Source organism: Sceloporus undulatus, chromosome 1 (assembly GCF_019175285.1).
Source record: "Sceloporus undulatus isolate JIND9_A2432 ecotype Alabama chromosome 1, SceUnd_v1.1, whole genome shotgun sequence".
Taxonomy (NCBI): Eukaryota; Metazoa; Chordata; class Lepidosauria; order Squamata; family Phrynosomatidae; genus Sceloporus; species Sceloporus undulatus.
This window is the reverse complement of record NC_056522.1, coordinates 64400537-64428458: the sequence shown is the minus strand read 5'-3', so window position 1 is coordinate 64428458 and position 27922 is coordinate 64400537. Positions and strand designations below refer to the sequence as shown.

At 40.2% G+C, this 27922-nt stretch overlaps 1 protein-coding gene across 11 annotated transcripts in view; it reads right to left on the bottom strand.

Annotated features, from left to right (window-relative positions):
* CEP170 (centrosomal protein 170) overlaps positions 1–27922 on the bottom strand; it is a 145415-nt gene that overhangs the window by 54646 nt on the left and 62847 nt on the right. For 10 of the 11 annotated variants that reach the window (XR_006102065.1, XM_042450514.1, XM_042450503.1 and 7 more), the window contains 2 exons: positions 9132–9602; positions 4942–5579 (listed from right to left, as the gene is read on the bottom strand). Coding sequence is in view for 10 of the 11 variants with exons in the window: in XM_042450514.1 (XP_042306448.1) it covers positions 4942–5579; positions 9132–9602 (1109 nt within the window). In the remaining variant the exon portion in view is untranslated. The remainder of the gene's footprint in view (positions 1–4941; positions 5580–9131; positions 9603–27922) is intronic. The other variant, XM_042450588.1, reaches the window with a different exon arrangement.

Genomic DNA, 27922 nt, shown 5'->3' with positions numbered 1-27922 from the left:
CAGACTACCCCTGTTAGTGCCAGACTGGAGCCATGGCAACCGCATGCTGTGGCCCCGATCTCACCTTTCCGAACCATGGAAAGGGCACCGTAGCCACCAGTGCCGCAGATTTTGGCACTCCTTTGGCACTATGACATCTAGATGTAGTGCCAGAGGATCACTGTGATGCCGCAGCCATGTAGTGTGGTGCGCAGTGTCGTGCCAGCCTGGGGGCAGAGTCGGGGTATGTGTCATATGGACACAACGCCCCAACTCTGCCCGCACACCGACCTTAATGGCTGGCCTGTACAGCCCATGACACCTATATGAATGTACCTTGGAGGGGAAAGTTCAAGATAAGTACTCCTACTAGGCACAGTGGATAGTACAGTCTTATCAGTACAGACAGATGAAGCATGCAATTTCATGTTTTTAAATGCCTAATTATTATACACTTTCTTATCAACATATCTGGATTGATCTCATCTAGTTCAAGAGAGCAGTTCCATCCTTCTCCCACCAGATATTTCAAATCAGAAATCAGAATTTTAAAAACACAATAAATATTCTTGATATATTCCACAGTTCATTCCAAGAACAGGTCTTTGAAACTTTAATACCCAAATCCTAAAATGAAGCTTTGTTTCCTTTTTATGGCCTATTGTGTGTGAAGCACTCTCATTAGTGGAAATCCTGAAACCAGATCAATTTAAATTAATTGAAATACTGGGATTTTCCTTTAATGTTCCTTTCTTTAATAAAGCAAATAACATATTTTAGGACTGAAGATTACATGTTCAATATATGTGTCACAATTAAAATAGCTGTCACACCTCAGACCATAACTGCTGTCACAGTTCAGGGCACCTTGGTTCCTAGATACAGCAACACAGACAATGTGACAATTTCAAGGGAGGCAGACCACCCTAGCAGATCAATTTTAGTAACTGAACTAGCCTTCTTAGAACACCAGTGATCCTGTTCCACATGGAACCACTGTGAATTAGTGCATGAAAACTCTACAAATGGGCTGGATAAACTATGATTTTAGAAATACATTGACAATATCACCCAATGAAACATTAAATAAATAGTTAATGTTTGACTACTAATTTCATTAAGATCTCCAAATGCTTAAACTGGATTCACCCGAGTATTTTAAAACAAAAGCCATGGAATGTCTGGAAAGCAGCACATTCTCCAGCTGAGAGTATCCTCTCCTTCTGATATCAGTCACTCTGTTTATATACACCTATAGCAACTGAATCAATTTAAATTATCAATCTCCTTCATGTGTGTGTGTGTGTGTGTGTGTGTGTGTAAGTACAGTGTGCCTGTGCTATAGGCGGGCGCCCCATAGGCAGCTTACAGCTTACACAGAAGCTGCACGACAGGAGAGTGAATGGCGCACACACCTGTGCCGCACACACTCCCCCGTGCCGCAAGCATGAGCCCCATTCAATTGAATGGGACTCGAGCTTACGTGTTTTTTGGATCCAGAACAGATCCCCCACGTAAGCCAAGGGACCACTGTATCTTCCTCTTCCATGAAATCCTGCTCGCACCAGTATCATAAACTTGTGCTTTGGACTCTGCCAAACTTCAAAGCAGCATTGAGACATGGGTTTGTAAGAATCAGGCACATGCTAACCTAATGACTTATTTGGAGTGAGGACAACACTTATTTGTGTTCCTTACAAAGCTGTAAGATGAACTAACAAGCAAAGTGTAGCAAGGTCTCATTTTTCTCTCTCCAACTGGTAAAAAGGCCTCAGTAGAACTGTTACAAGCAAGAGGAACTATGCAAAGCAACAGGCAATAGGAAAATGAAATATCATTATACATAAAGACTATGAAACTAAGTTGAATCCAACCTCCCAGCTTGCTGATTGGTTAAATATGCAATGACTGCACCCAGGCAAACACTACTTGCCCTTTGCCCCTCCAGTGTTACACCTCCTTGACTAAGGAAGCACAAGACAGGCAAATCACTGATTTTTCTGTTTTCTGACTTTCTCTGGGAAAACCAAGGAAGAACCACAAATATGACTGCCACAACAGTTTCTTTTATGAGCAAAAGCACTGTGGTGGCTATATAGTTGGCCCTCGGTATCCACTGTGGTTTGGTTCCAGGACACCCCCCCCCCTTCCACCATGGATTCCAAAATCCATGAGTGCTCAAGTTCCATTATAGACAGTGGGGCAGTAAAATCATGTCCCTTATTTTAAAAAATGGCAAAATCAAGGTTTTGGGGGGGGGGGGGTTTGAATTTAGATTTTTTGAATAATTTCAAGTCATGGATGGTTGAATCCATGGATAAAGAATCCATGGATATAGAGGGCCGACTGCATGTGCCATTTTAATTGGGTATTAAAACCAACAGTACTGCAACAGTGATAGGTACCATCAATACTAGCTATCATTAGAGACCACTTTCTGTCTTTTTTAACTCTGTTTTTTAATTCTTTAATTGTCTAGATGCAGACTCATTAGATCCTGGTTGGTTTATTTGGGTCTGGTACAGAAGTAAGAGTATTGTATTCATATAAGAAAACATTGTATTTCATACAGTTTCACATAAATACTTATTTACATGTATATTTTACACTAAATAGACCAGTGCATGGAATTTCAAAGAGAAAAATCACTTTATTTGAAAAATCTATGACACTGCTACCCACAAATTTGTGTGACCCATGAGGCATCAAATGCTGGTCCCTGGTGAGTTTATGGGGAAGAAAACAATAAATGTTATCAAAAGGTACAAATGGGACACTGGCCTCTGGCACACTGGAAAGAAAATCCATTAGATGCCCCCCACCCCCACCCCAGCAGATAACTTGAGAAGCTCTGGACACCAGTGTCTCTAACAAAATGTTTTAGTTTTTTTTTTTTTCATATTATTGCAGTACACTCACCCCTCCACATTCACAGGTTTGAGACTTTACTATTTACAACTTTGTAGCTGCTGCTTAACAAGGTTGACCTCTTTGGGAGCCCCTCAGCCTCCCTTCTAGCCAGTCAAAAGCAACACTGTACTTTCCCACTTTGCTAGACTTCTGCATCTCAGGGAGGATAAGGACAGGGCAAGAAGGTGGCTCCGTCACGACAGTAGCTGCTAAAATCAGATTCAAAGTGGAAGGACTTTGGAAATGAGAAGGATGCAAAGTCTGGCAAGGTGGGGAAGGCAGGGTGTTGCTTTTGACTGACTAGGAGAGAGAGTGAGGAATGGTGGGGAGGTTGATCCTTCATGGTAGTGGCTGCTAACAGCAGATTCAAAGTGGACATGTAATAGAGAAATTGCTAAGGTCTTTTATGTATTCAAAATACATGAGTTTATATTGCAATGTGCTTAACATCACAATGTAAAGGGTGAAGAATAAACTGTTCAGGTGCTTGGTTGAAGCCTTGTGTGTTGGAAAGCTTATGGCTTATGTGGGTGGGCCTGGAGCTCATTAACTTGTTAGCTGCCTGTTATCAACATGCCCTAATGGATAAAGAGGCCTTGCGAAGGTGGAGGTAAAAGCCCTTGAAAGTAAATTTGCTGTTTTGAAAACAGCTTAGCTGTTGTTATGAGAGCTGAGAACTTTTACTCACCAAATTTGGAAGGAGGGGCTATGCCTTTCAAATCCTTTTATTTGACATACATGTACTTGATCTTTAGTTCTGTCCAAAGACATGTTCCTAGCCACATCTCCCTCCCTTCAGAAATAAAGCTTGATATATATCCACAGAAGCCTGATTTACTGTGTGAGGAGGAAGTGTTCTACTAGTTGTGGCACAAAGTTGCCACAAAACATAGAAAGAAATAAGATCAAATACATTTGCTAATGGAGTAATTTTTCTTCCTGTGCTTTTTAATTTTGTCTGGTCAATACTTTTTATTATTAACTGACAATTATCTTTCATTGGTAAATCTGTTGGGAACACAGGAGAGGGCCTTTTCAGTGGCTGCCCCCAGGCTTTGGAAGTCCCTTCCCAGAGAAGTTAGATTGGCACCCTCCCTACTTTCTTTTTTCAGACAAGCAAAGACTTTTCTGTTCCAACAGGCATTTGATGAATCGAAGGCTTTCATGGATGGCATCCATAGTATTTTGTGGGTTTTTCGGGCTATGTGGCCATGTTCCAGAAAAGTTTCTTCCTGACGTTTCGCCAGCATCTGTGGCTGGCATCTTCCAAGAATCCTTTGCCTTGAAAAATTGGATGTATATATACACTCAATTTTTCCAGGCAAAGCATTCTCTGAAGATGCCATCCACAGATGCTGGCGAAACGTCAGGAAGAAACTTTTCTGGAACATGGCCACATAGCCCGAAAAACCCACAAAAAACTATTTGATGAGTGATGATATAAGGTCCACCTTATACAATGCTAATTGCTGTACTAGTATGTATGTGTGTGTTTTAATGATATATTTTAACCTGGTTTTAATTTTTTTCGCTGATTATTTAATTGTGTTTTAATTTTTGGATTTTGTGGATTTTTAACAGTTTTTTTCCATCATCATAAATTGCTTTGAGTCTCAATCTGGGAAAAGGCAGGACAGAAATAACAACAACAACAACAATTGTGAAATGGGTAAAAATAGAGGAAAGAGCCCTACCATATTGGTATTCAACTACAATGGCTTTTAGCTTATTTTAAATAATTTTAATTTAACTATTTATCTTCTGAAGAAAATGCCTCAAGATAGTTGGGAAAGAGAAGAAAGAAAGAAAGAAAGAAAGAAAGAAAGAAAGACTATTATAAAATAGCATCCATAGACTTATATGGGAGTTATACAACATCCAAAATTTGGCTTTAAAAAAATGTTAAGGTGTTGTCTATTGTAAAGCAGCATTAAGCACTAAGTAGGAAATGGCTTGAAGGTGCACAACAAGAACAAGTAACAATTCAAAGGAACATTACTGTCCCAATGGAACCTGGCTTTTAATAATGGCATGCACTTTAAAAGGGCTTACCTTATCAATCATCTTGCGAGCTTCCACTTCCTCAGCATTGGGGTTTTCCAGTTCAATAGTATAAGTACCTTTATCACTTTGATCATCATCATCCTTTTCAATAGTTGCCAAAACCACCTGGCTTTTTAACTTTTTCTCCATGTCTTCGTTTTGACTTGGTCTATGCCCAAGGCTTCCAGAACTTCTTAGCAATGCAGTCTGTAAAAAAGGTAACACAGCAGAAGGTTCTTCTGATTTTTGCTTTAAAAGTTTTGCATGTACAGCTCTTTGTTGTGTAGAACTATTCTGTGAAGGTGATAAACACCCTTTGGAGTCACCTGATGCAGGTCTCACTTTTTCAGTTCTTGCATGGGATGCTGGAGAAGACATTTCAGGGCATAAAGTTCCCACATTTTGAGAAAAAGAATATGATCTTCTCTTCCGAGGATGGCCTTCATCAAAAAACTCAATCATAAACGCAGTCTGACTTGCAACTGGTTGTTCTGAATGCTTCTCTGTATCTTGGGCTTTTGAATGCAGTTTTCTCTGTTCTGCATAATGATGCCTTAACTGCTCTTCAAGTGCTGCCCGTTTACTGTAATGCTTGTGTGCCCCAGCATTTTCTGAATCACTCTGTGTCCCATCATCATGTTTATTTCCTGCAAAGATAAAGAATAGAAATTTAACTCTACAAGAGCTTCAACAACACAGAAAGGACCTTCTAAAGTTAAATGAATGCAGAAGCAAAGTTTGCTTTTCTGTTAGAGCTCAACTGTCCATTAGTAACAAGCCTTGCAAACTTCTCATAGCAACACACAACATTCAAGAGTGGTCATGCAACAATGAAGTCTTTTGCCAGCTATTCAGTGAAAGAGATGCATCTCAATTGTCTTATTCAGAATAGCAGTTAGTTCTTAATCAGTCATACTCACTGCTAAACTATGAACATGTTACAACAACTACATCAGAATTTGGAGTCAACAGATCAATACATTTCCTAACCAAACTATATTAACCAGCATGTTACAAGTAGCTCATCAGCCAAACATCAAACCCTACTTCTAATATTGTTTCATGAAATTCACAGAGTAAAAAAAGTCATCACTATGGTTAGGTACTATCTCTTGAAAACTTCAGCTTGAAACATGATTTAGTCATTTCCTCATAACTGGTTTTTATTTGCTGCTCAACAGGGTAAGGCTTCAACCAATGGATTCAGACTATATGAAAAGCGATTCTGACTACATATTAGAATTAACACCTAAGTGCTCAACAGTGGAACACTGGTAGTTGGTGCACTCTTTGTATTGCTGGAGATTTTCAAAGTAGGGAATGGATGGACATCTGTCAGGAATACATTAGCAATGGATTTTCTGTCTTGGCAAGGGGTTAGACTATATGACCTTTGAACTCTACAATTATATGCCTCTATCACATTTTTTAAAAATATGGCCCATTACAGACGAGCTAAAAAGTACGCGCAGAGTGCGTACTAAGGTTAAGACGGGGCGGTGCTTCCGCACCACCCTAACCCTAGTGCGTGCTGCGCGCGCACAAAATGGTGGTAGCCGTTCTACACGGCCGCCGCCATTGATACGTGACGACCGCGCCGCCTCCAAACGAGGCGGCGCGGTTGTGACGTATTGGGGTCGCGGCAGGGCGCCTAGGGTGCCCTTTCCGTGACTCCGGAAGGAGCTCCGTTTCGGAGCTCCTTCTTGGTTTAGTCCGCTGGGCGCAGCCTTCAGCGCTGAAGCCCCGATCCGCCGCTTTCCGGGCTGCGGGGAAGCGGCAAAAGGCCCCTTCCCCGCAGCCTGGAAAGGGGTGCCCTTGGGGCTTCAAGCCCCAAGGACACCCCACAGAGGCGGGGAGAAGGAGAAAGAGGCCACACGGCCCCTTTCTCCTTCTCCCCGCCGCTACGGGGTGTCCTTGGGGCTTGAAGCCCCAAGGGCACCCCTTTCCAGGCTGCGGGGAAGGGGCCTTTTGCCGCTTCCCCGCAGCCCGGAAAGCGGCGGATCGGGGCTTCAGCGGCTGCCGCTCTGGCCGCTGAGGCCCCGATCTGGCGGGGAAAGGTGCACCTACAGGCCATCCCAAAGAGGCGGTCTGTAACGCGCCTAAGATTCTTTATTCAAAGTGAACGTTTATCAAGGCTATAATGAATATTTTCAACAGCCTATAGCCTGTATAAACACATAGTATAGAGGTAGAACTAAACAATATAGCTTCACCTTTTAAAAAGCTCTTAAGATAGTTTAAATGGAGAGAGAAGCAGTTCTCTGTAAACATTAAGTACAGTGCGCCTGCATCATACACGTGCATGACATTCGCAGCTTCCAGCATATGCTGAAAGCTGCATGGGAAAAAGTGGTGCCACACGCTGGAAAGACTAATGGTGCATGTGCCTGTGACATACATGCCGCCGCGCCACCACAAGCACAAGCTCCATTACTTTTAATGGCGCTTGAGCATACTTGGAATTTTCCTTACACGGGGGTGTGTGTGTCTGGAACAGACTCCCCGTGTAAGGGAAGGGACCACTGTATTTACAACTGAAGATCCATGAATATCTACAAATACCTAATGTTATAAGAATGTCTAATGTTATAAGAGAATATATATGAAAAATATGGTAAATATATGGAATACTGTATGTACTGTATGTATGTATGTATGTATGTATACACACATATACATAAAGTCGTCCCTTCCCTTACGTGGGGGATCTGTTCTGGACCACCACCCCTCGCACAAGGGAAAAATGCATATGCTCAAGCCCCATTAGAAGTAATGGGGCTCATGCATACAGCGTGGTGCAGAGTATGCACTGCAGGCATCTGCCCCATTATTTCTTCCGGGGTGCACCAGGGTTTTTTCCGGTGCAGCTCCCAGTGTATGCTGAAAGCTGTGTAAGGCACCCCCGCATATGATGTGGACACACTGTATATATATTCTGAAAAATAAACAGAAGTAAAAAAGATATCATTGTTGTCTTACTATAGTTATATGGAATTCCTCAAGATTGGCCCACAAAGTAGATGTACATCACTGCATCTACAGTCTATCTATCTGGACCCCCTCAGCAAATCATGGGCACATCTAAGATATGAATAGTGCACAGTGTCAAACTGCAGCCATTCTAAAACTGTTCATGCCTTTGGTGTTCTGCTCTTGACTAAATGTGCTAATTCCAACCTTTTGCATTTAGTGTCAGGAATTGCTATGGCCTTTTGGCAACATAACACATAGCGAAGTTGGAGGTAATGAAAAAGCATGGTTGTGAATGGAGCCCTAAACCCACAATGTAGTTAAATTATGCTGTACAGTTGTGAATACAGCAGTCTGAAAGTGAGAAGATGAAAAACGTCAAAATTGTAGCTAGATCCATTGACATTTAGTATTGATGACAAAAGCTGAGTATTTAGGACTCTTTTTTTTTTAAAGGTGATCATTATTAAAACATTGGACTATAGTAAAGTTCTTTAGACATGCGTTCTTTGGACAGCTTTTCTGATTTTATATTTAGGTGATGACATTATGAAAATCGTGGTAAGACCAAATCAGAAAATCACTGAAACATGCTTACAGTATCTTCCACAAATTCTTATATTTCTAAAAAGTTTATTGCAATACTCTGCAGCCTGTTATGCTTATCAAAAATATTACTCCCTCCAAAGCAGTTTGTCACATCAAAGTCTTAAGTATTCTGGATTCACAGAATCGGTTTTATAATTCTTTGGACCACTGTGTCTACATTTCTCTGAAAATGTATCAACCAAAAAACATACTTTTAGCTGAAATATATAAGGATTTTTTTTTCTTATGTGACTTTCCCCAATGATTTTTAGTAATAGATTTTAAAAAATGAGATAATATATTTCATTCATACATCACTACAAAATGCCACCAGACTAGTGATAAATTTTTAATCTGTTGTTAATAGAATTTAAGCAAGTGAAATGAGCAATGAAGGGAAATTTTTGTTTTGTAAATGTCCCACTTATATATATCACCAGCTCTATGACAAGCATAAAAAGCACATTTGTTTTGTCTTGGCACAATTGTCTTGGCATTCAAGAGAATTTGTCTAAATGGCTAAAATATTTTGGCTGTAACAAAATGAGAACATAGAAAATAGACACAGTTCCAGTTATTATACTTACTGTGGAATATTCAAGGCAAAAGAAATAAAAACAATTGAAATTTATTTATTTTACCTTTCAGTCTTTTCAAGTAGACTGGGACATCACTCTTAATACTTTTTGAATCTTCCTCTGTTGATTCCCAGACCATTGTTGGGGGATTGTTTTGTGCTAACCAGTTTGCCACTTTACTCTCTGGTGCCAACATCACAGCTTGAAGCCCAGGAAAATCCTGAGCACCAGAAGGAGAAGGCTTCTTAGGCTTGTGGCGTTGATCTGGAGTGAATTTTGTGACATGATCTTTGATTGTTACTTTTCCTGGGGTGCTGTCATCAAATTCAATAGTAAATGAAGCATGCCCTGCCCCTGCTATGTGTATGTCTTTTGTTGGGATCTCATGAATAGTACCCTCAGGTATTTGTGAATGTTGCTGGAATTCTTTTGTAGGGATTTCAAAGTAACTGGGCTCCCTACAGAAAGCATAAGATTCTTCTTCACTTGCAGCTGCAGATTGCTCCTCAGCTTGCTTGGCATCTGTACTGCATCCTATTGAGAAAAATAAAGAAATTGAAATTCTCCAATATTATGAAATCTGAGTCTTCAAGGAATTTCAGAATTCATACAAAAGCCAAGTGATAATTCTTGGAAAAGAAATACAAGCCTGTGTAGAATGACTGAATATTGTTCCAGAATTGCAACTCATTTCTGCTCGCTGCTGCTATTTTCATGTTGAAGATGGGATTGAATTAAGCATACCTAACTGGAAGAAAGCTTAATAAGAACATCAAAGAATATTTGTGCTCCAACAAGTTCATGGATGTGAAAAAGAGACATAATTTAATGTTGCCCGGAAGGGATGGAGAGAGATATCTAAGAGAAGATTCAGAAAATAGTATTTTCAAGCTTCTGAATAAATACTGAAATGTAAATATGAACTTGGCTTTTCAGTCAAATTTTAAAATATTCCTACTATTGGGAGAGACCAAACTAATAAGCTAGACTGCCATGATTCAAGATACTTCCAAAAATGCAATTTAGAGAGTTCAGAACAGAAAGTTAAATTTAAAATGGAGTTTACTATAGCAGCAGGAAACATGCCGAGTTTTGTAAACATCTTGCTTTTGATGGAACAAGGAAAGCAGGAGAAGTAGAGCAGCACAATGTACAATGTGAATAAATGCTAAATAAAAGCCATTGTAGAGCTGCTAGCAGAGCAGTATGCAATTAGCATAAGATCACTTGCCAAGCATCAGTGATATGAATGTACTACAATAACTGCTATCAAGAGTGAATGCTGGAAAACAAATTCCAGCTACAGGATCAAGCAGTATCATTTACTTTAAAAGTAAATGTAATTTGAAAAGTAACAAAAGTGGAGAACTTCAAAATGCCAGATAATGTCTGAGAAATGTATTACTGTGTTCATGAGGTGGAAGAGATGGTGTATCATGCAAAATACATTTTAGAATAAGCAACACAAGAAGCTTAACATCCATAATGTTCTTTACAGAAGTTACTAAAAGGGGTGGTGATGTATCATTATGACTGAGGAATTATTGATATTAGCAAATGATGAGAGAACTGGCACACAAAATCCTGTGATCTTCTTTCTCTGTTTTACGGAAGCAGCTGAGGTTAGTTTTAGTATAGTGATAAAATGAGAGGTTGACACCTACTATGAATGATCATTCTAGGAAAGCTGAATGATCAATCCACAACCATTGGGATCATTCAAGGCAGGAGACCAAAATTCCAAATCCATTTAAACCCTGCTTGCTTCTCCCTCTCATTAAGCTTTGTTACACAGCCTTGCATGATTTTCTCCTTAACTTGGGAGCAAAACAGACCACCCCAAAGGAGTGACTTGCTCTCCAGAATGGTTTGTAATGTCTCCATCTTGAAGTTTCTATATTGTGTGCAACAATTCAGGTTCTTTAAGTCTAAGATAGGTATGTGATCCCATTGTATTTGGGGACTGTAAAGAAAACGGAGTTAACTCTTTCAAGTTTCTGAAAGGATGGGAGCTGTTCTACTGCCCCAATCTGAATTAAATGTTGTATTCCCATTTGTATTCTCTCCTTCTTGACTTTAGATGAAAATGATTTTGTTTCCTTGCTGAACTATTTGAAGTACCCATTTGTCTGTACTTATGGATTCCTATAAATTACTAAAGTAAAGTAATCCTCCTTCTTCTGGTAGTTCCCTGAAGCCAGTATTGATGCCTGCTACCCCTGCTGGAGTAACCAGCTCCTCTTCTTGGTTGTTGTTGACCTTGTTGTCTAAAATGGAACCTTTCCTTATTCCACTGGTGTTTGAAAATTAAAGTCTCTTTGTTTCTGAGAAAACCTTCCTCCTTGAAAGATTAGTTTTGTCTCCAAAAATATTTCCTGTCTTAGCCTATTTTCTGAATTATCAATAGAGCTTGTTTCTTTCCTTTTCCAAAATTTTATCTAAAGCTTTCTCCCTGAATAAGAATTTTCCCATGAAAGGAGTGTTTACCAAATTGGCTCTTGACTTTTGATAAGCCACTCAAAGTTTTAGACACAGGGATCTTTCATCATAGCCACTGTAATGCAACATGCGGCAAATGCTGTAGCACTGTGCTTACATCAGCCACATATTGAACATTTTTTTCTTACTTATATAACACTCTTTGAATCGTTCAAGCACTTATATTTTCTAAACCCAAGATTTCCTGAATGCACAGAATGGTAGCCCTGACAAACTGATGCTCTCGGTGCTGAAGTCTCATAAGACCATCTCAAAGCTGAATCTTTTTTCATCTACATCTTTTAAGACTGTATCACCTCACCAAGGAATGATAGCATTTGAAATTAAAACTGATACAGGAGCATCAACCAATGGGACAGCCAACTGATCCATTGCTTTTTCTCAAATGTATGTATTTTTTTACCATATTCTAGGAGTTTCTTAGTATTAAGAGCTGTCTCGCATTCTGACTCAATTAACTCTGTAAACATTTCTGGCATATGTATTTCTAATTTTTTTAAACTTTATTTTTTTATAGCACTGATGCCACATTAATTAATTATTTAATTATACTTCATATTTCAGAGATATCAAGAGGTTGTTGCTGCACTGAATCACTGAAAGATGCTGGCATGGCATGGCATTAGCAGAACTGCAAGCCTGTACCCAAGGCTGGGTGTGGCTGAACATTGTAGTCACGTAATTCACACCAGGACGATTGGCAGAGCCTTGAGGGCGGGTGGGGCTTTGATACCCTCCATGATAGAGACCAGAATTTTCAATATCAGCAAGGTCCATTGGACTAAGCTGAGGCATGTGATAGGAGGCGGAGTCAGTATATAAGGACAGTGCACCCCCCCCCCCATCCTGCCTCTTTTCCATGAAGCAGCCCACCCTCCCACCCTAATTGCAGTATGAACTTTGTTGGTCACTTCTGGGCCAGGTAGGAATTTTCTCCCCCTTTCCCGGGGTTTTTTGCCTACCCCATACTGTGTGCCGGAACTGGTGATTGGCTTTGGGTGGCTGTTAAATAGGTTTCGCTGGCCCATATGGGGTTAAAGAACTGTTTGGTACGCACCATTTGCACCCCCTTTGTGGTGAAATGTTGGGATCTTGATCAGCTTAACACGTTAAGGGGTGTGGAGTTGTGAGAGAACCTGCCTTTGGGGTAGACATGGGGGTATTGCTCAACCTTACAAATTCGTGGGGGTGTGGGGGAGAGTGCCTTATGTTTACCGTCCTAGGACTGGACTGAGGATGCAATCCAAATAATCGGATTTACCTTGGGGTTCGGTGTTTGTGCCCAAAGGGAAGGCTGAAGAGGAAGTCTGGGTTTGACCCTGGCTTCAGCTGGACCCGCACCAGGCTTTTCACTTTAATCAGTTTGCTCAGAGTTTGAAGTTAAGGTTGAAGTTCAAGTGCTTAGCTTTAAATAGATTATAGGTCAAATAAATGGCCCTTTATTCATCCAATTTACATGTCTGGTCTTGTTATTTCATGGTTGGGTATCAGTTTTAAAAAATAAATAAATTCTTGAGTCTCAGACATGTGACTTGAATTTAAAAACCACATTATGGTGTGACTGTGCTTAAATTGCCCTTTCTCCCTCAGGGGAGACAACACTGGTAAGTATTTTGCTTTTATTTTCTCTTTATATTTTTATTTTCTTAACTTTTCAAGACTTCTCCCAGGTAATTATTTTTGAGCTTACCATCATGGATCTAGAATCCAAGTATTGGTGAGGGGATTTTTCCCTCTGTATTTCTCTCACTAGATGTTAGAAAAATTTTCTTTAGGAAATATTCTTTAGTCTGTTCAGATGTGTGCCACTCACTGCCCAACTGAATAGCAGAACTATTTTTGTTTATAATATTTTGCTCCATGGATTTTGTTTTTGCAGCTAATTGAGTAGCTTTGGTTTTGATCTCTTCATCTGGCAGCCTTTTCTTTTTCTTTCATGGTGCTTGGAGAAATTTCCTGTCTCTGCTGGGATCTGAATTTTTCTTTTCTTTAAGAGTCCCCCTGCTGATTCCATGTATAAATTCTCTCCATCCTAATGCTCAACCAGCTATAATTTAGTTTTAATTTTAGTGTTAGAGAATGAGAGAGAGGGATATTCTTTACCAGCTGGCAAGGCAGGGGAAAAAAACTGAAGGAGAGAGAGAAGCAAACAACATGGCATGAGGGAATATCCCAATAATTGTTCCTGCCCCAGAAAATAATGGCTTTCTTTATTTTGAAATATTATACTACATCCACTTCATGCTTATATATTTGTGCAGAAACTCTTCTTAAGACTAAGAAAACTAAAAAGGTTGTTCTCAAATACATATTTGTATACCACCTTTTATTATATAAAAAGGGTAAGACTGCTAAAAAATAATTAACCCCCCTTTTTTTCTTTTTAGTAATCATGTTAGTAAAAACAATGTAAGCAGGATGGAGGGGCTTGAGTAATTAAAATCTATAAAATGTGTCTTTTTGGTCCCCAAAATGCTTCCTTGGATCCAAAATAATACATTCAAAATTTAAAATTAAAAAAAAAAGTTATATGAGACTCTTACCTGAGCAAAAATAACCTTTCCTCATGCAATTTTCCACCAATTTCCACTAATTTTCCCCTATAGCTGCAGCCTCTTGTGTTGAGTCTGACGTACAAGTAAGCCTTTTCAAGGAGCATTCAAGCTTTTCAGCGGTACAATGGAAATGTGCTTTTGTATCCTTGGCTCAAATCTTTTATATAAAATATGGATTTTTGTTTTTTCATCAGAACTGAATTCCCTTCAGGGATTTTGCTAAAACCTTCTTTCCCCTTCCTTACAGAGAAGGTTGTTATTAGAGCAGTGGCTGTTATATATTTTTGCCTGTTCTAATAAGTACTGTAGCAAGCAAAGTGCTAACAGCTTCCAAAATGATTTTTTTTTTTTTTTGGCCAGGAAATTGTATACTGTAGGTTTTTGTGTAGGGAAGGAGGGCAAGAAGACAAGCAAGTTACTTAATAAACATGCAATGCAAAGCAGGATATACATGAAATGAATTGCATTTGTACAGGAATCATGAAATGTATGCATGTATGGATTCAAATTCAAGAAAGCAGATCAGATTTCTGGGAATGAAAGCAATCTTTTGCTCTAAAGGAAAGACAGTACAGTAGAGGAAGCAAAAAATGCTCAAGGCAGATACTGGGTAGGGGACAACAGGTTAAAAACAGCAAGTGTTAAGAGTGAAGCCAGGTGTTAAGAAAAAAAGCTGAGGAAAGAAGCCAAAGCTGGCCTTCAGCTAAATCCGTTGAAGAACAAAGACTAAACAAATAGATTTTGCTATGAAGTGTTTTCTGAGAAGCAGTTTGATAGGATGAATTCCGGACCACGGGAGATATCATTTGTTTATTTGCAATATATATATATATATTGACATTGACAAGCAGGAATGAGAACTAACACAGCTGGAGTTTTATGATATTCATCAACTGAACAGTTTGATTCTAAGTAATAAATAATAATAATAATAAATTATTTATATCCCGCCTCTCTACAAAATGCAATCGAGGCGGCTTACAAGTTTAAAATATACAGTCCAAACCCTCAACCCACCAATAGAGCCAATAGCTGGAAGCCGATGACATCAATAGATGCATTTTATTAATCTTGTTATAAATTTTTCATCATTAAACTGACCTAGTTTAGTACTCTGAATCTTATGCTAAAGGGTTTCTTTTAAATAAGCTTTCATGAAAGTAAAGCCTACAATGCCATTTGTTTGTTTGTTTTATGTGCAACTTCATAAAAATCTAACAGTTGTTAAATTGTGAAATAGTTAATAGTGAAAGCCAAGGAGAAACCTAAAAGGGGGGCTCAAGTTAGAAATAAATTTCAAGAGTTTGCAGTTAACAAATATTCACTAACCTGTCCTATAATTCTTTTTGTGGAATGACAAAATATAGAATTCTTTTGATGAGATTAAAGGACAGCATTCCACTGCAGCTCAGGACCCATTGCTGGCAATAATAGTTTTAATTGTATGTAGTTCATGCCCATTTTCAACTAGTTTGGACCCAAGGCAGTTCACAAATGATGCTTAAAAATGGTACAGATTAATGACTGATTTAACTTTATGAACAGAAGTCTCATGAACAGGTTACTTACCTGTAACTGTGGTTCTTCAAATAGTCATCTGTGACCTCACACAAATGGGGTTTGCACCTGCACAGAGACTCCATTCAGAAAGTTCTAAAGCTGACTACCTTGGTGGGAATACCTCAACTGCTCCCACCTATGTCTGCACCTGCTAAGCTACCATCCCCTCAGTTTCAAAGTCTGCTGTGAACGATGACTTGGAGGGGTCAAAGGGACCTGAAAGAGGGGAGATAGAGTGGGTTTGTGTGAGGGCACAGATGACCACTTTAAAAAATACAGTTACAAGTAAGCAGCCTCTTGTTCTTCTTGTTGTTCTTCTTCTTCGTGGTCTCTGTGCCTCACACAAATGGGTGACTGTGAAGCTTATCAAAGGTTGGTGGGCCAGGTCACTGGAGAACAGAAGAGAGAATCATCCATCCAAAGCTGGCATCTGTCCTGGATCTACAATAAAGTATATAGTGCTGGATAAAGGTAGAGGGCTGCTTGTGAGGGAATGTCACGAAGGAGGGCAGCTGATGATGCCATTCCTCTAGTCCCTTAAGGAATTTCTCGATGACTGCATTAGAGAATAATGTGGCAGATATAGGAGCTGGTGACTGATAGGCCACTATGGCTGCCAAGTACACTTTCAGGGAAGAGAAAGATAGATCCTGGCCATGAAGATGTAGAAGAAAGTGTAAGACAGCTGAGACTTGGATCCATGTAGAGGGATCCAATCTAGATTCTATAAAGGAACAAAAACATTTCCATTTATATTCATAAAAAGATTTAGTTGAGTCTTTCCTGGGCTGCATACAAAACCTGCTGTAATTTGGGTGACCTCAGTGCTGAATTCCCCAAGATGTCAGATGAAGCACTGAGACATTTGGGTGAAGAACGTGAATTTGAGAGTAGGTCTGGCCACCATGGAAAGGTCACATGTTACTCCCAGCAGAATTCTAACCGTGGAGCAAACCACAGTTGTCTTGGCCAATAAGGTGCAAGATTCATGTTTGCCCTGCCAATGGCCCTCTTCACCACTACAATAGTAAAATGTAAAATGAAGAGGAGTGTCACTATCTTGAATTTGCAGGGTTTGATATAGTAATTGACCCATCAAAGGTTCAAGATCAGGCAAAGACCTTTGTCTCTCTTTGGCATCATAAAGTAATTAGAGAAGAATCCATCTCATTTGCATTGACATAGAATCTTCTTCACAGCATCTTTTTGGAGCAAAGAGGTGATTTCTTCCAGCAGTGGCTTTCATGTAGGCCTGCTACAAACCAAACCAATGGGTGGAGTATTTGAGAACTCAGTGGTGTAACCCAGATGGAGAATGGTAAGAACCCAGGAATCTGTGGTTCTCTTGCACCAGGCAGGGTAATGGCCTTATAGCCTAGTTGCCCATGATGGAAGTGGGCCTGGGCTGTTTCAAAAGATGGTGGGCTAAGGCGTTGTCTGGAATGAGGAGTCAAAAACAAAATGTAGATGATATGGAAGATTTCTTAGAAGATATCTGCTGATATTTCAAAGGAATGTTGTGAAAATTGATGAGATACTGACAATGATGACTTATGCCTGGAGAAAGAATGAAGAGGTTGACTGTCGAAGCCATGAATGCCTGAAGCAACACTGCTAGTGTCATTGTCCAAAAATGTCCATCTTTTTCTCAGTCTGTTGAGCCTTGCAGAGGTGGTCCAGTGACTTGTCTGTTTTGGTATTAGACAGCCGTTGCTGTCAATGAGAAATCCCCTACTCTCCTGTGGCAGATCAGAAGAGTGCAGCTTGGCATAACATAATAGAACTACAGTCCCAGACATAACGTTTTATGTACTGTGTGTCAAGATGAGTGGATTTGTTGCAAGGATTATGCCTCCTGGTAGAAAGTCATTGTTATATTCCTTTGGTCTTCAGGAAGACTCAGAATGAATGCCACTATCTTACCCCACAGGAACTTTTGGTAGGTTGACATGCAGGCTTTACACCAAGGGTGCAGAAGAACAGAACCTGCAACCAAAAACGTCCGATCTCCCTCACTTTTTGTCCACTGGTGAAGAATGTGCGTTTCCACTTGTCTTAGCCTGGGAAGCTTTGCACACTATTAAATTAGGTGTTGGTTGATTAAAAAGGCAGTATGCCCCCTCAGGATTCATCCCGTACAAATTTTCCAAACATTTGGATGCTAGTGGTACCAAATACTGACTTAACCCAGTACGGTGTCATGACTTTGTTCAATATTTGCAAGAAAGGTACCAAAACCAGAGACAGAGAGTGAATCAACAAGTGGGACAACTGGGTCATTCACTGGAGCCTTGATGTCAATTCCAAGGGTCTTTACCATCGTCAGGACCATGTCAGCCAACAGTTTAACATCCTCAGATTCTCATTCTGAGGCAGGATCAATATCCTCACCTTACTCCGGTGAAGACTCGAGGAGTGGGAGAGTCTGGAGCCAAGGTTTCAGTGTCATAGCCATTAGAGTCTTCTGCAGAAAGATGTCACTATCTACCAGAAGGGAGCAGGAGTAGCTAGCAGGGTAGAAGGTATAAAGGTGGTTGATATCGATGTCAAAGGTTCCAAATTGATGAATGCTACTGATACCAACTGAGAGTGCTGCTGAATAGGGAGATCCTGAGGTACACTTGGTATCAGTGATGATGTAGCTGTAGTAGACAGATGCCCTACTTGGTAATATTGAACAAAAACAGGGATACAATATAAAATAATATAGGGTAGTGTAATGTTACATAAACAAGATGACAATGCACTCATATATATGACAGTTATGACCATAAATATCCAATACATGTATCAGGAACAATAGTGAAAAATAGTAAAAAATACGTGAGTCTATAGGCACATTCCCAGCAGATACAGCAAATTATAAAACTGTCTTGGGAAAGTCCATGGATACTAAAAAGTCATAAATTCCCCATTACAGAAAATCCATGTCGAAGATAAGAAGTGTTGATTGGATGAATAATAAACCAGAGCGCAAGAGTAGTAGCCCGGGATGTTCTAGTCTCCATTTCCTCTTCAGGAGATTTCTTCACCCATATCATCAATGCCTACACGACCGTGGCTACACCTCTATAAGCATTATCTTCTACATGGAAAGTTCAGCAATCGAGAATCTGAAGTTTTTCTGGAGTGGGGAATTTATGACTTTTTAAGTATCCACAGACTTCCCCAAGACAGCTTTATAATTTGGTATTTAAGCTGGAACTTCCCTAGACTCTTTGCAATATTAGTTCCATGTATGTTTCAATATTGTTCCTGATATGTATATTGGATGCTTATGGTCATATATATAAGTGCATTGTCATCTTGTTTATGTAACATTACACTATCCTATATTATTTAATACTGTATACCCATTTTTGTTAAGTATTTCCTAGGTTACTAAGGGATTCACAGTGGTTTTCTTTTGATAGAAATGCCCTACTTGTCACAGGTCAGGCTCTGGACCTAGAGAAGGAATCCGAAGAGGAGCTGAAGAAGGGATTTAGGCAAATCCCCTGGGCAAAGAGCAGCCTGCAGCTGCGGAGTAGCTTTGTGCAGCTCTACCTGCAGAAGAGCAGCCCCAACCAGCAGAAAAAAGGCAGGACTCATCCTGATGGGGTCAAGAACGCAACCAGCTGACTCTTCCTAGGGCTGGTGCTGGAAGCAACTTGTCTGCTTCTTGACCAGCATTCCTGTCTTCAGACTTCTACAGTTTGGATAGTTGACTTCTTGGTGTCTTCAGTCCTTGGCCTGTGTTGATCTTCCTTCTTGTTAATTTCCTTGAATTGGAAGGCTTGACATATGCATTTTTCTGGGCAGACTTTCACAGGCAAGGGCACATTCTCAGTGCTGGTGATATACTGCCTTTACTGACACTATCAGTTGTTTCCTCCCAGCCAGCAGATGAGTCCTGCCTCTGTCTGTATGTGTTAAGGGAATCAGGTACTTAGTGGAGAAGGTGAAGCCCTGGAGACTGTAGCAGTGACTCTATGGTCTGGTGTTTCTGGGTAAAGGAACAGAGAATGCAGTGATCAAGATGGTGGAGATTATCAAAATTGAATCTATGATGAAGAGCAGTGCCTTGGAAAGATAAAGGCTGGATACCAATGAAGCAATCAAGAGTGACTGTAGTACCAATAGGGAGAGCAATGATATGGCATAATATTCCTTTGGTGATATTGATCCCTATATGATGAGATTAAAAGTGACAGGAGGCAGGGCAGACCCTCCATAGTTTTCCAATTTATAATGGTAGGTATATGAAACTGAAGTGAACTGAGAGTCTTCTTCTTACTGAAAAGCCTGCATGGATGAAGATCAAGATTGCTCGCATACAAAAGATGAATGTGTGTGATGGGGAGGTGCCTTGGTCCAGGCCTCAGAGGGAGCGAAGAATGCTGGACCTGGTCCCCTCTCCCCCTCACCATTCCCTTCTCCTTTTGTGTCATGTCTTTTTAGATTGTAAGCCTGAGGTCTATTATCCCCTCTGTTGTAAGCCGCCCGGATTCCCAGTGATGGGCGGCATATAAATAAATCCTATTATTCTTATTATTAATATTAGTCAGAATGATGGTCAGTATTGAAGATGATTCTATTTGAATGGAAGGAAGCATCACTACTGAAGCAGTACCTGATACTGAGGCTTTCTTGGACTTTGATTTTGAGTTTGGAACAGAAGTGGAGAGAAGCCAACAACTATCAGGTCCGAATGCACAAGATAGCCATTGAAATCCACAAATACCTGGACAATTTCAACAGGGAAAAAAAAAACCTTAAAGTAAAGAAAGTTTGGCTACCAGTCCTGAAAAAAACATCAAAATCAAGACTCAGCACATGCAAATGAACATCACCCAAGGTCAGGCGATTTCCCAGCAAACAATGGATCACTAATTAAGTAGACACAAAGCCTTCTCACATATTCTTCCCACCCTGAGGCCTGGCCATTCACCAATAGGCCAACACACATTAACATGTAAATCACTTCCTTCCAACCAAAAGTCACACAATAAATATACTCCACACACGTCCATGCTACCCTTCTCTGGAGATGCCAGCCACAGATGCATCTTCAGAAATAAACTCTTCCAGAACATGGCCACATAGCCCGAAAAATCAACAACAAACTATGGAGAGAAGCTGCGCATTTATTTATTGTATGCTGCACAGTCTGACACCTTAAGGGACTTTATCTCAACAATATATCAACAATACTGCTCACCGAGTGTTGCTAAGGGACAGTGCTCTCACATACGTTTTCTCCATGTAGTTGTTTTTCCAGGGATTTTTCAGGGCTCCAAGGGTAAAAGTGCTGAGAATGGCACAACACTCAAAAATGTGCCCCTCCACCTAACAGAACAAGACTTGAGGTGCACATCAGAAAGGGACACTTTCCTACCACAAGAAGAACACAACTTAAAAAGAGGAGAGACCATAGAAATGTAAGAATACCAATGAGGATGAAATAGGGAAAAGAGGGCAAATGGAGGCATGGAAGTATTTGAGGTAAAGATTTTACATACACAGAAGATTAGCATGGCCCCTGTGCACAAAACCCATTTCCGTAAGACACAGAGACCATGAAGAAGAACCAGGAACGCTGAAAAATGCAAGGCATAACCACAATATTACAGCATGGTGTGCCCTCACATTCAGTGTTTTAGCCAACCATTCATGTCTTCTTCCATTTCTCCCACCATCAGTCAGCATTATATGCTCATCAGGCATGTTAAGTTCTTAATGAACCACTTCTGAGTCCAGCCTTTATCTTGTCTTAATTTTATGTATGTATGTATGTATGTCTGATCCTGGTGATGCCTTTTTATGTGTGTGTTTGGATTGTGTTGGCTACATAAAGATTTGAGCTTGGCAATTAGCATACATAATGACAAAAAATTACAAAAGTATACAAAGGGGACACAGTGATGCTATTCCTTGAACTTTTAAAGTGAAGATACAAGCTAACAAATCTATTTATGTACAGTTTAAAAGCATAAAACCAAACGGATTTGCTGATTTCATACTCCTCTTAGCACTTCATAAATTTACACTTAGGAATATTAATGCTAAACATCTTGAAGTCTGTAATGAAAATACTAGTATAGTATCTAAAATAGTATTTCGCTGAGTTCCTCCAAAGATAACACTTCGGAGATTTGAAAGATCAGTACAAAACAAGAGTGCAGTGGATGTGCCATCGGCGTTTGAAGCTCAAGCTCAACATGTCCTAGATGGAGCTTCTTGTCTTTCCTCCTAAGCTCACCCTTCAACACTCCTTTTCTGTCTCTGTGGACAACATTTCTATTCAACCAGTCCAGCAAGCCCACAGTCTTGGTTTTATCTTTGATTCTTCTCTGTCATGTACCCCTCAGATCCAGACCACAGCCAAGGCTTATAGATTCTTTTTATACAACATTGCCAAAATCTGACCATATCTCTCTGCCTCTACTGCCAAGATCCTGGTCCATGCCCTAGTGGTCTCACGACTCGATTACTGGAACGTCCTCCTGGCTGGGCTTCCTCTTTCTCACCTCCGTTCTTCAATTTCTGTCCAGCATTCAGCTGCATGCATTATCACATCCGCCCACCGCTCTGACCACATCTCTCCTGTGTTGGCATCCCTTCACTGGCTCCCTCTCCCTTTTCGTATTCAGTATAAGCTCCTGCTGTCCACGTTTAAAGACCTCCATGGGCTGGCCCCTCCTTACTTATCAGACCTTATTTCTTGTCACCTTCCCACTAGGGCTCTTGTTTGCGGGGGAAGAAGGTTCCAGGAGTGAGGGGCAGCGAGTGAAAAGGGGCGAATCCGAGATGGGGCAGAGGAAATCCTGGGCTGGGACAGCAGACCTTGGGTAGTCAAGGTCTGCTGTCCCAGCCCAGGATTCCTCTGCCCCATCTCGGATTCGCCCCTTTTCACTCGCTGCCCCTCACTCCTGGAACCTTCTTCCCCCGCAAACAAGAGCCATCTCTTCTTTAACCAGCTTCAAAACGGAGCTGAAGACCATCCTGTTCAGAGAAGCGTTCCCAGGCATTGAATAATTGTCACTTGCTTTTTTGTTGTTCTTTTGTTGTCTGTTTTATTGAATCATTCCTGTATTGCTATGTATTTATATGTTTTATCCTACGAGCGCGCCCTTCCCCACCACCTTTCCCTTCTCCTTTGTGTTGTGTCTTTTTAGATTGTAAGCCTGAGGGCAGGGAACCATCCAATTAAAAGATCGTATGTACAGCATGTGTAAATTTACAGCGCTTTATAAATAAAGGTTAATAATAAATAATAATAATAAACAACAACAACAACAACAACAACACAAACAGCTAGTATAAATAAAAACTACTGAAATGTGAGTGTATGGCCATTTCAACTGCTGAGACACTGAAATCCAATAAGAACCTTTGATGTCATCCATGTGTTTCAAAACTGTAAAGAACCATGGCCCTTTCCAAAAGGTTGATATTTATAAGCAAATTTTCTGTTACATATTTAACTAGGTCTAAACTCATGTCACAGAGTTGGGGACGGTTCTTTTCATAACACTGCTCATAGTAAGTCATGTGCAGATTAAAAGAAATGCCAGATAAGCTCAGTAGATTAGTTTTTTGCTTCCAAACTAGGGTCAACACTGTCAATAAATGACTTTCCTTTCAATAATTATCATGGTTTGTAAGCAGGGATAGCTTTACTTTAGCAGAAAGCACATCTTTTAGTCAAGCACTTTATATTTACATCTTATACACTCTTCCAGAAAACAAAAATGAAAACTCTCCCTAAAAACTGAAAATCCCCATTCTCAGAAGGGACTAACAAAAGACATGGAGGGCAGGCTGGAGTTTATGGGAGATGGGAAATCAGACCATGGGGAGTTCTAACGTGTGCAAGCAGAAGTGCCTTCACAAAGGCAAGGCCACCAAAATGACCGAAATATTCTTGTGCACTTTCATATAGTGTCAGTTTGTTTATGAGGATCTTTTCAATTTCTCCCGACAATCTGGATTATGGCTGTTTTAATTTGGCTCAGTAAAACAAATATCAGTTAGAAATGATACAATAGGTGGTGAGAGGAGAAAACAATTTTTCTATGAAGTGACAAATCATAAACATAATAAAGCAGAAATATTGGTACCACAACTGTATATGTACCAAAAATATTTTCCTAATGTAGGGAAGGCTTGAGTCAGCATTAAAATTAGTTTTGGGGATCCACAACAGACTTCAGCAGCTGGAGATCAGACCAGAGCACATTAGGAATCTTGATGTTATGAAGGTCCTTTTTTAACTGCCATGATACGCAAAAGCTTATACCTATTAAAAAGCTAGGTTTAAAAAGTAGTGCATAAAAATATTTTATGCACTACTTACTGATAAGAACCTGAGGTGGGGGTGTACAAAACAGAAATAACTAAATAGGAAGACATAAGTATCTAATGAAGATGAAAAGAAGAATACAGTGGTACCCCGGGAAACGAATTGATCGCGTTCCGAAATTTCCGGGATACGAAGTACATAGGAAAAAACTGTTCCGGGTTACGATATTTTTTCGGGTACGAAAGTTTTTTTCGGCGCGAAATTCAAATCGAAGCGCGGCTAGCGGCTTTCTAGCCGCTAGCCGCGCTTCGGAAAAGCCTTTTTCGGGTTGCCGAATGTATCGGGTTACGAACGCCGCAGCGGAACGAATTAATTTCGTAACCCGAGGTAGCACTGTAATTTAAACCGAAATAGAAGTAGACAGTTTGTACTAACAAACCACCTCTTTCTTTAAATCCTGGATCCAACCACAGAAGAAACAGAAAGGTAATGTTGTGATACTTGAGTCCATTGAGTTTGCTTGTGATAACAATCTTCTACTAAAAGTGTCAACTAAGGCCAAGAAGCAGTAATACAGAATAATTCTTATTAACTTGACTGTAAAGGTTAATTGTATTAGTTGGCTTAGCAGTAACTAATCGCCTTTGTCACCTCCCATATCAGCTCTATCTGCCATGCTCCAACTTTCACTTCTGTTCAATACTTACTGTTTTTCAAAGTGTAAAGTTGTGAACAAGACTTAGTTTAATAGATTTATTAGGTCCAAAATAGACGGCAGAAATAATCCAGTTTGAGACCACTTGAACTAGCCTGGCTCAGTGTTAGGGAATCTGGGAACTGAGTTTTGTGAGATATTGAGCCTTCTCTGTCAGAGAGCTCTGATGCTACAAAAACTACAATTCCCAAGATTCCCTAGCACGGACCCTGGGCAGTTAAGTGGTTCTCAAACTGGATTATTCTTCAGTGTGTTTGGGCCTTAAGTATTGATTCAGTTTTATTAGAACATCCACCTGGAGGTTTCTTGCAAAATTCCATGGAACTACCTCATGCCATTTTTACATGAGTTAATTGATTACTATCTTCATAGGAAAAACACTATGATTGATGATACACATAACTATGGTCTGTTTATCAAATGGAAACAGGGAACAGGTTATACTTACAGAATTTGATAATTGTTTCAGATAATTGTACAAAGAATGCCAAACATAATTTGCTAAGGACAGGTGGCTACTGTAAGAGTACCTAATATACAGAAATGAAATTTATTTATTTCTTAAAATTATCAGGTAGGTACAAATGAGGACAAGAAGGAATCCCAAAAAGTTATGATTGATGAACTGTCCAAGAAGCCCTCATGAGGTTTGGGGAGTTAACTAGGATTGTGTGTAGTGTTTCTCTGAGGATTGGAATTGTAGATATATTCCAGTTCGGTTTCTCTTTCAAATCTCCCTATGAAGTTATTTTGGTTTGTTCAAGAACTGCTTTTCTCTTCAAGAACTGCTTTTCTGAGGTCGGACATGGAAGCCCAGGAAGACTGTAGTGTTCTGCAACTGGTATTCACACTCCCAATGTCTGATTTCTGTTCATTTACCTCTGTGCAGAAACAGCCCCACCTGTCCAATACATATATTGTTGAAGAGGGTGACATAATCATGGGAGAGGATGAGAAAGTGAAAGCATCTTTAAATGTGGGTGGATGTGTTTAGGTCATGTGACACATTTCCTGTGTAGATATGTGGGCAGAGTTGGCCAACATATAGTGATATAGCAAGGTCTTGTACCTGTCTCCTGATCCGTTTGTATGTCTTTCTGTACTTAACTGAGGCAGGTTACAAACCGCCACTTGGGACGTCCTGAGGATGTCCCATTTAAAAAAGGGGCGTCTCTTCTAGATGCCCTTTCCCTATCACGGACTCAGTCCGTGACAAATGGCAGTGGCCGTTCCACACAGCCGCCGCCATTTTTTACATCTTGGACGCATAGCGTCCAGACGTTGTCGCGGCGCTTATGACGTCGCAAGTGCGCCATGGCGCCTCGCGGCGTCATAGCTGCATCTTTTTGCTCCGCGAGGGAGTCGCGCGGTTTGAATGCTGGGCTCCCTCGTGGGAGCAAACAGCAGCGCTGGCAGACCGCCACAAAGCACAGTCTGTAAAGCCGCCTGAGATTGGGAGGCTGACTGTAGGCAAGTAAAGGCTTGCTATCAAGACCCCCTGAGAGGCAGCACCACTGTCTGGAAAAAGCTGTACTTCACTGAGGATACATCAATGGTCTCAGCTGGAAGTCGTATATGACAACTAGTGAATTTGTCTCCAGTATGTTTTTCCTTTTTTTCCCCTTTCCTTTCCTTCCTTTTTTTTTTATTTTTTTATTTTTTTATTTTTTGTCATTTTCTGTCTCCACTACTAATAGATTAGTCCTGGGTACATTCTTGCTTTATTTATTTGTTGTATTTTTACTTCATATGGTGGATACTGTAGCTTGAAGAATGCTTGTCAAAGTTCTATGAGTTTGGCAAGCCCGTCTTATGGGTATGATTAGATACATGGTATTGGAGGGTATGGCTGTAAACTATGGATCTAGTAGTGTGTTAAGGGTGGAACCTGAGGTATGTAAATAAGTGTAAGTCAGTGGGTTTGTGCATTAATAGTGTGGCTTACATGTCCAACGTGTAGCTGTACAGTGAGTTCAGAAAGTGAACTTGTTCTGTTGATAATCCAACAATGAGTTGAACAAAGACAATGGTTTCGGACATATTACATCCATTGCTAGTTAATTCCCCGGTCCTTGAGGGCTCACTTGGTCAGTTCATCACATCTCCTTTCTGGCTCCCAGGGAGCATCAATTTACAGTCCAACAACACCCACCAATATCATATGGTTATCTGTTTCTCTTGAATTTATGCAACATCTTTTCTACTGCCTTGCCCCCCTCCCAAACAACCATGGTTAAAACTAAACTTGTCCCCCATCACCATACCCTAGTTTGCTTAGTATTGCTATTCACATAACCCGCTTATGAAGGTTTGTTTCTGGACACATCACTCCATGCACCGGAGAAGTAGATACAAGTTGTTTCTCTCGTCTCAAATATGCTTAAATACCCCTTTGCTCACAAAACTCCTTTGCATACTGATTAGAATAATATCGCATGTCCCTGAATTCATTATTTCCAAATAACCTAAAGAATTACAGATCTAGCCAATAGTTTCTTATGTAATCAGCCCTCTTGTCCTAATGCGGAAGGCAAGGGGTGGGGTCGGGAGAGGAACTACACTTGGGTAGTAGATCAAGGCATGTAATGAAGATATTAAAATTATGCAGGATAAATTAATTCAGGCCCATATCCTAGTTTAGCAACAACTCTAGGCTGAATGTAAGTAGAGTTTGAATGCAACAGCTCTCCCAAATGTGCTTCCCAACCAGTGATATTCAGAGTTGTTGCAGGTGATGTAGCATGGCAACTAGCAGCTTCTGAGAGCTTTATTCTCCATGAATGTCTATCTCCTTTTAAATTTCCAAAATTTATAAAATCATCCCTAGCAAATTATATAGTTTAATTATGTGCTGTGTGCAGAAGCAGTTCTTCTTTAGTAATAACATATAGGCCACACTGATACTGGACCTGTTTTCTCTCTCTTTCCTATTTCTTCACACCATAGTTTTAAGCACTTAATCATGACACACTATAGCTACTTTCCCTGCTAAACCAAGGAACCCAAGTGTTTAACCTTTTCTCATAATTAAATTGCTTCAACCTACTGACATGCATTAATTAACTATGAATCTTTTCTATTCCACATCACTCTTTTAAAGATAGAATATTCACGACTACACACAGTATTCTCACACGTCCATTCTCATATACAACTGATACATGCTCTACTGGCAGTTTTACTCCAGTCCCTTTCTGAAAACACATGGCAGGAATGAAGTTTTTAATTAAGTCACCAGGTG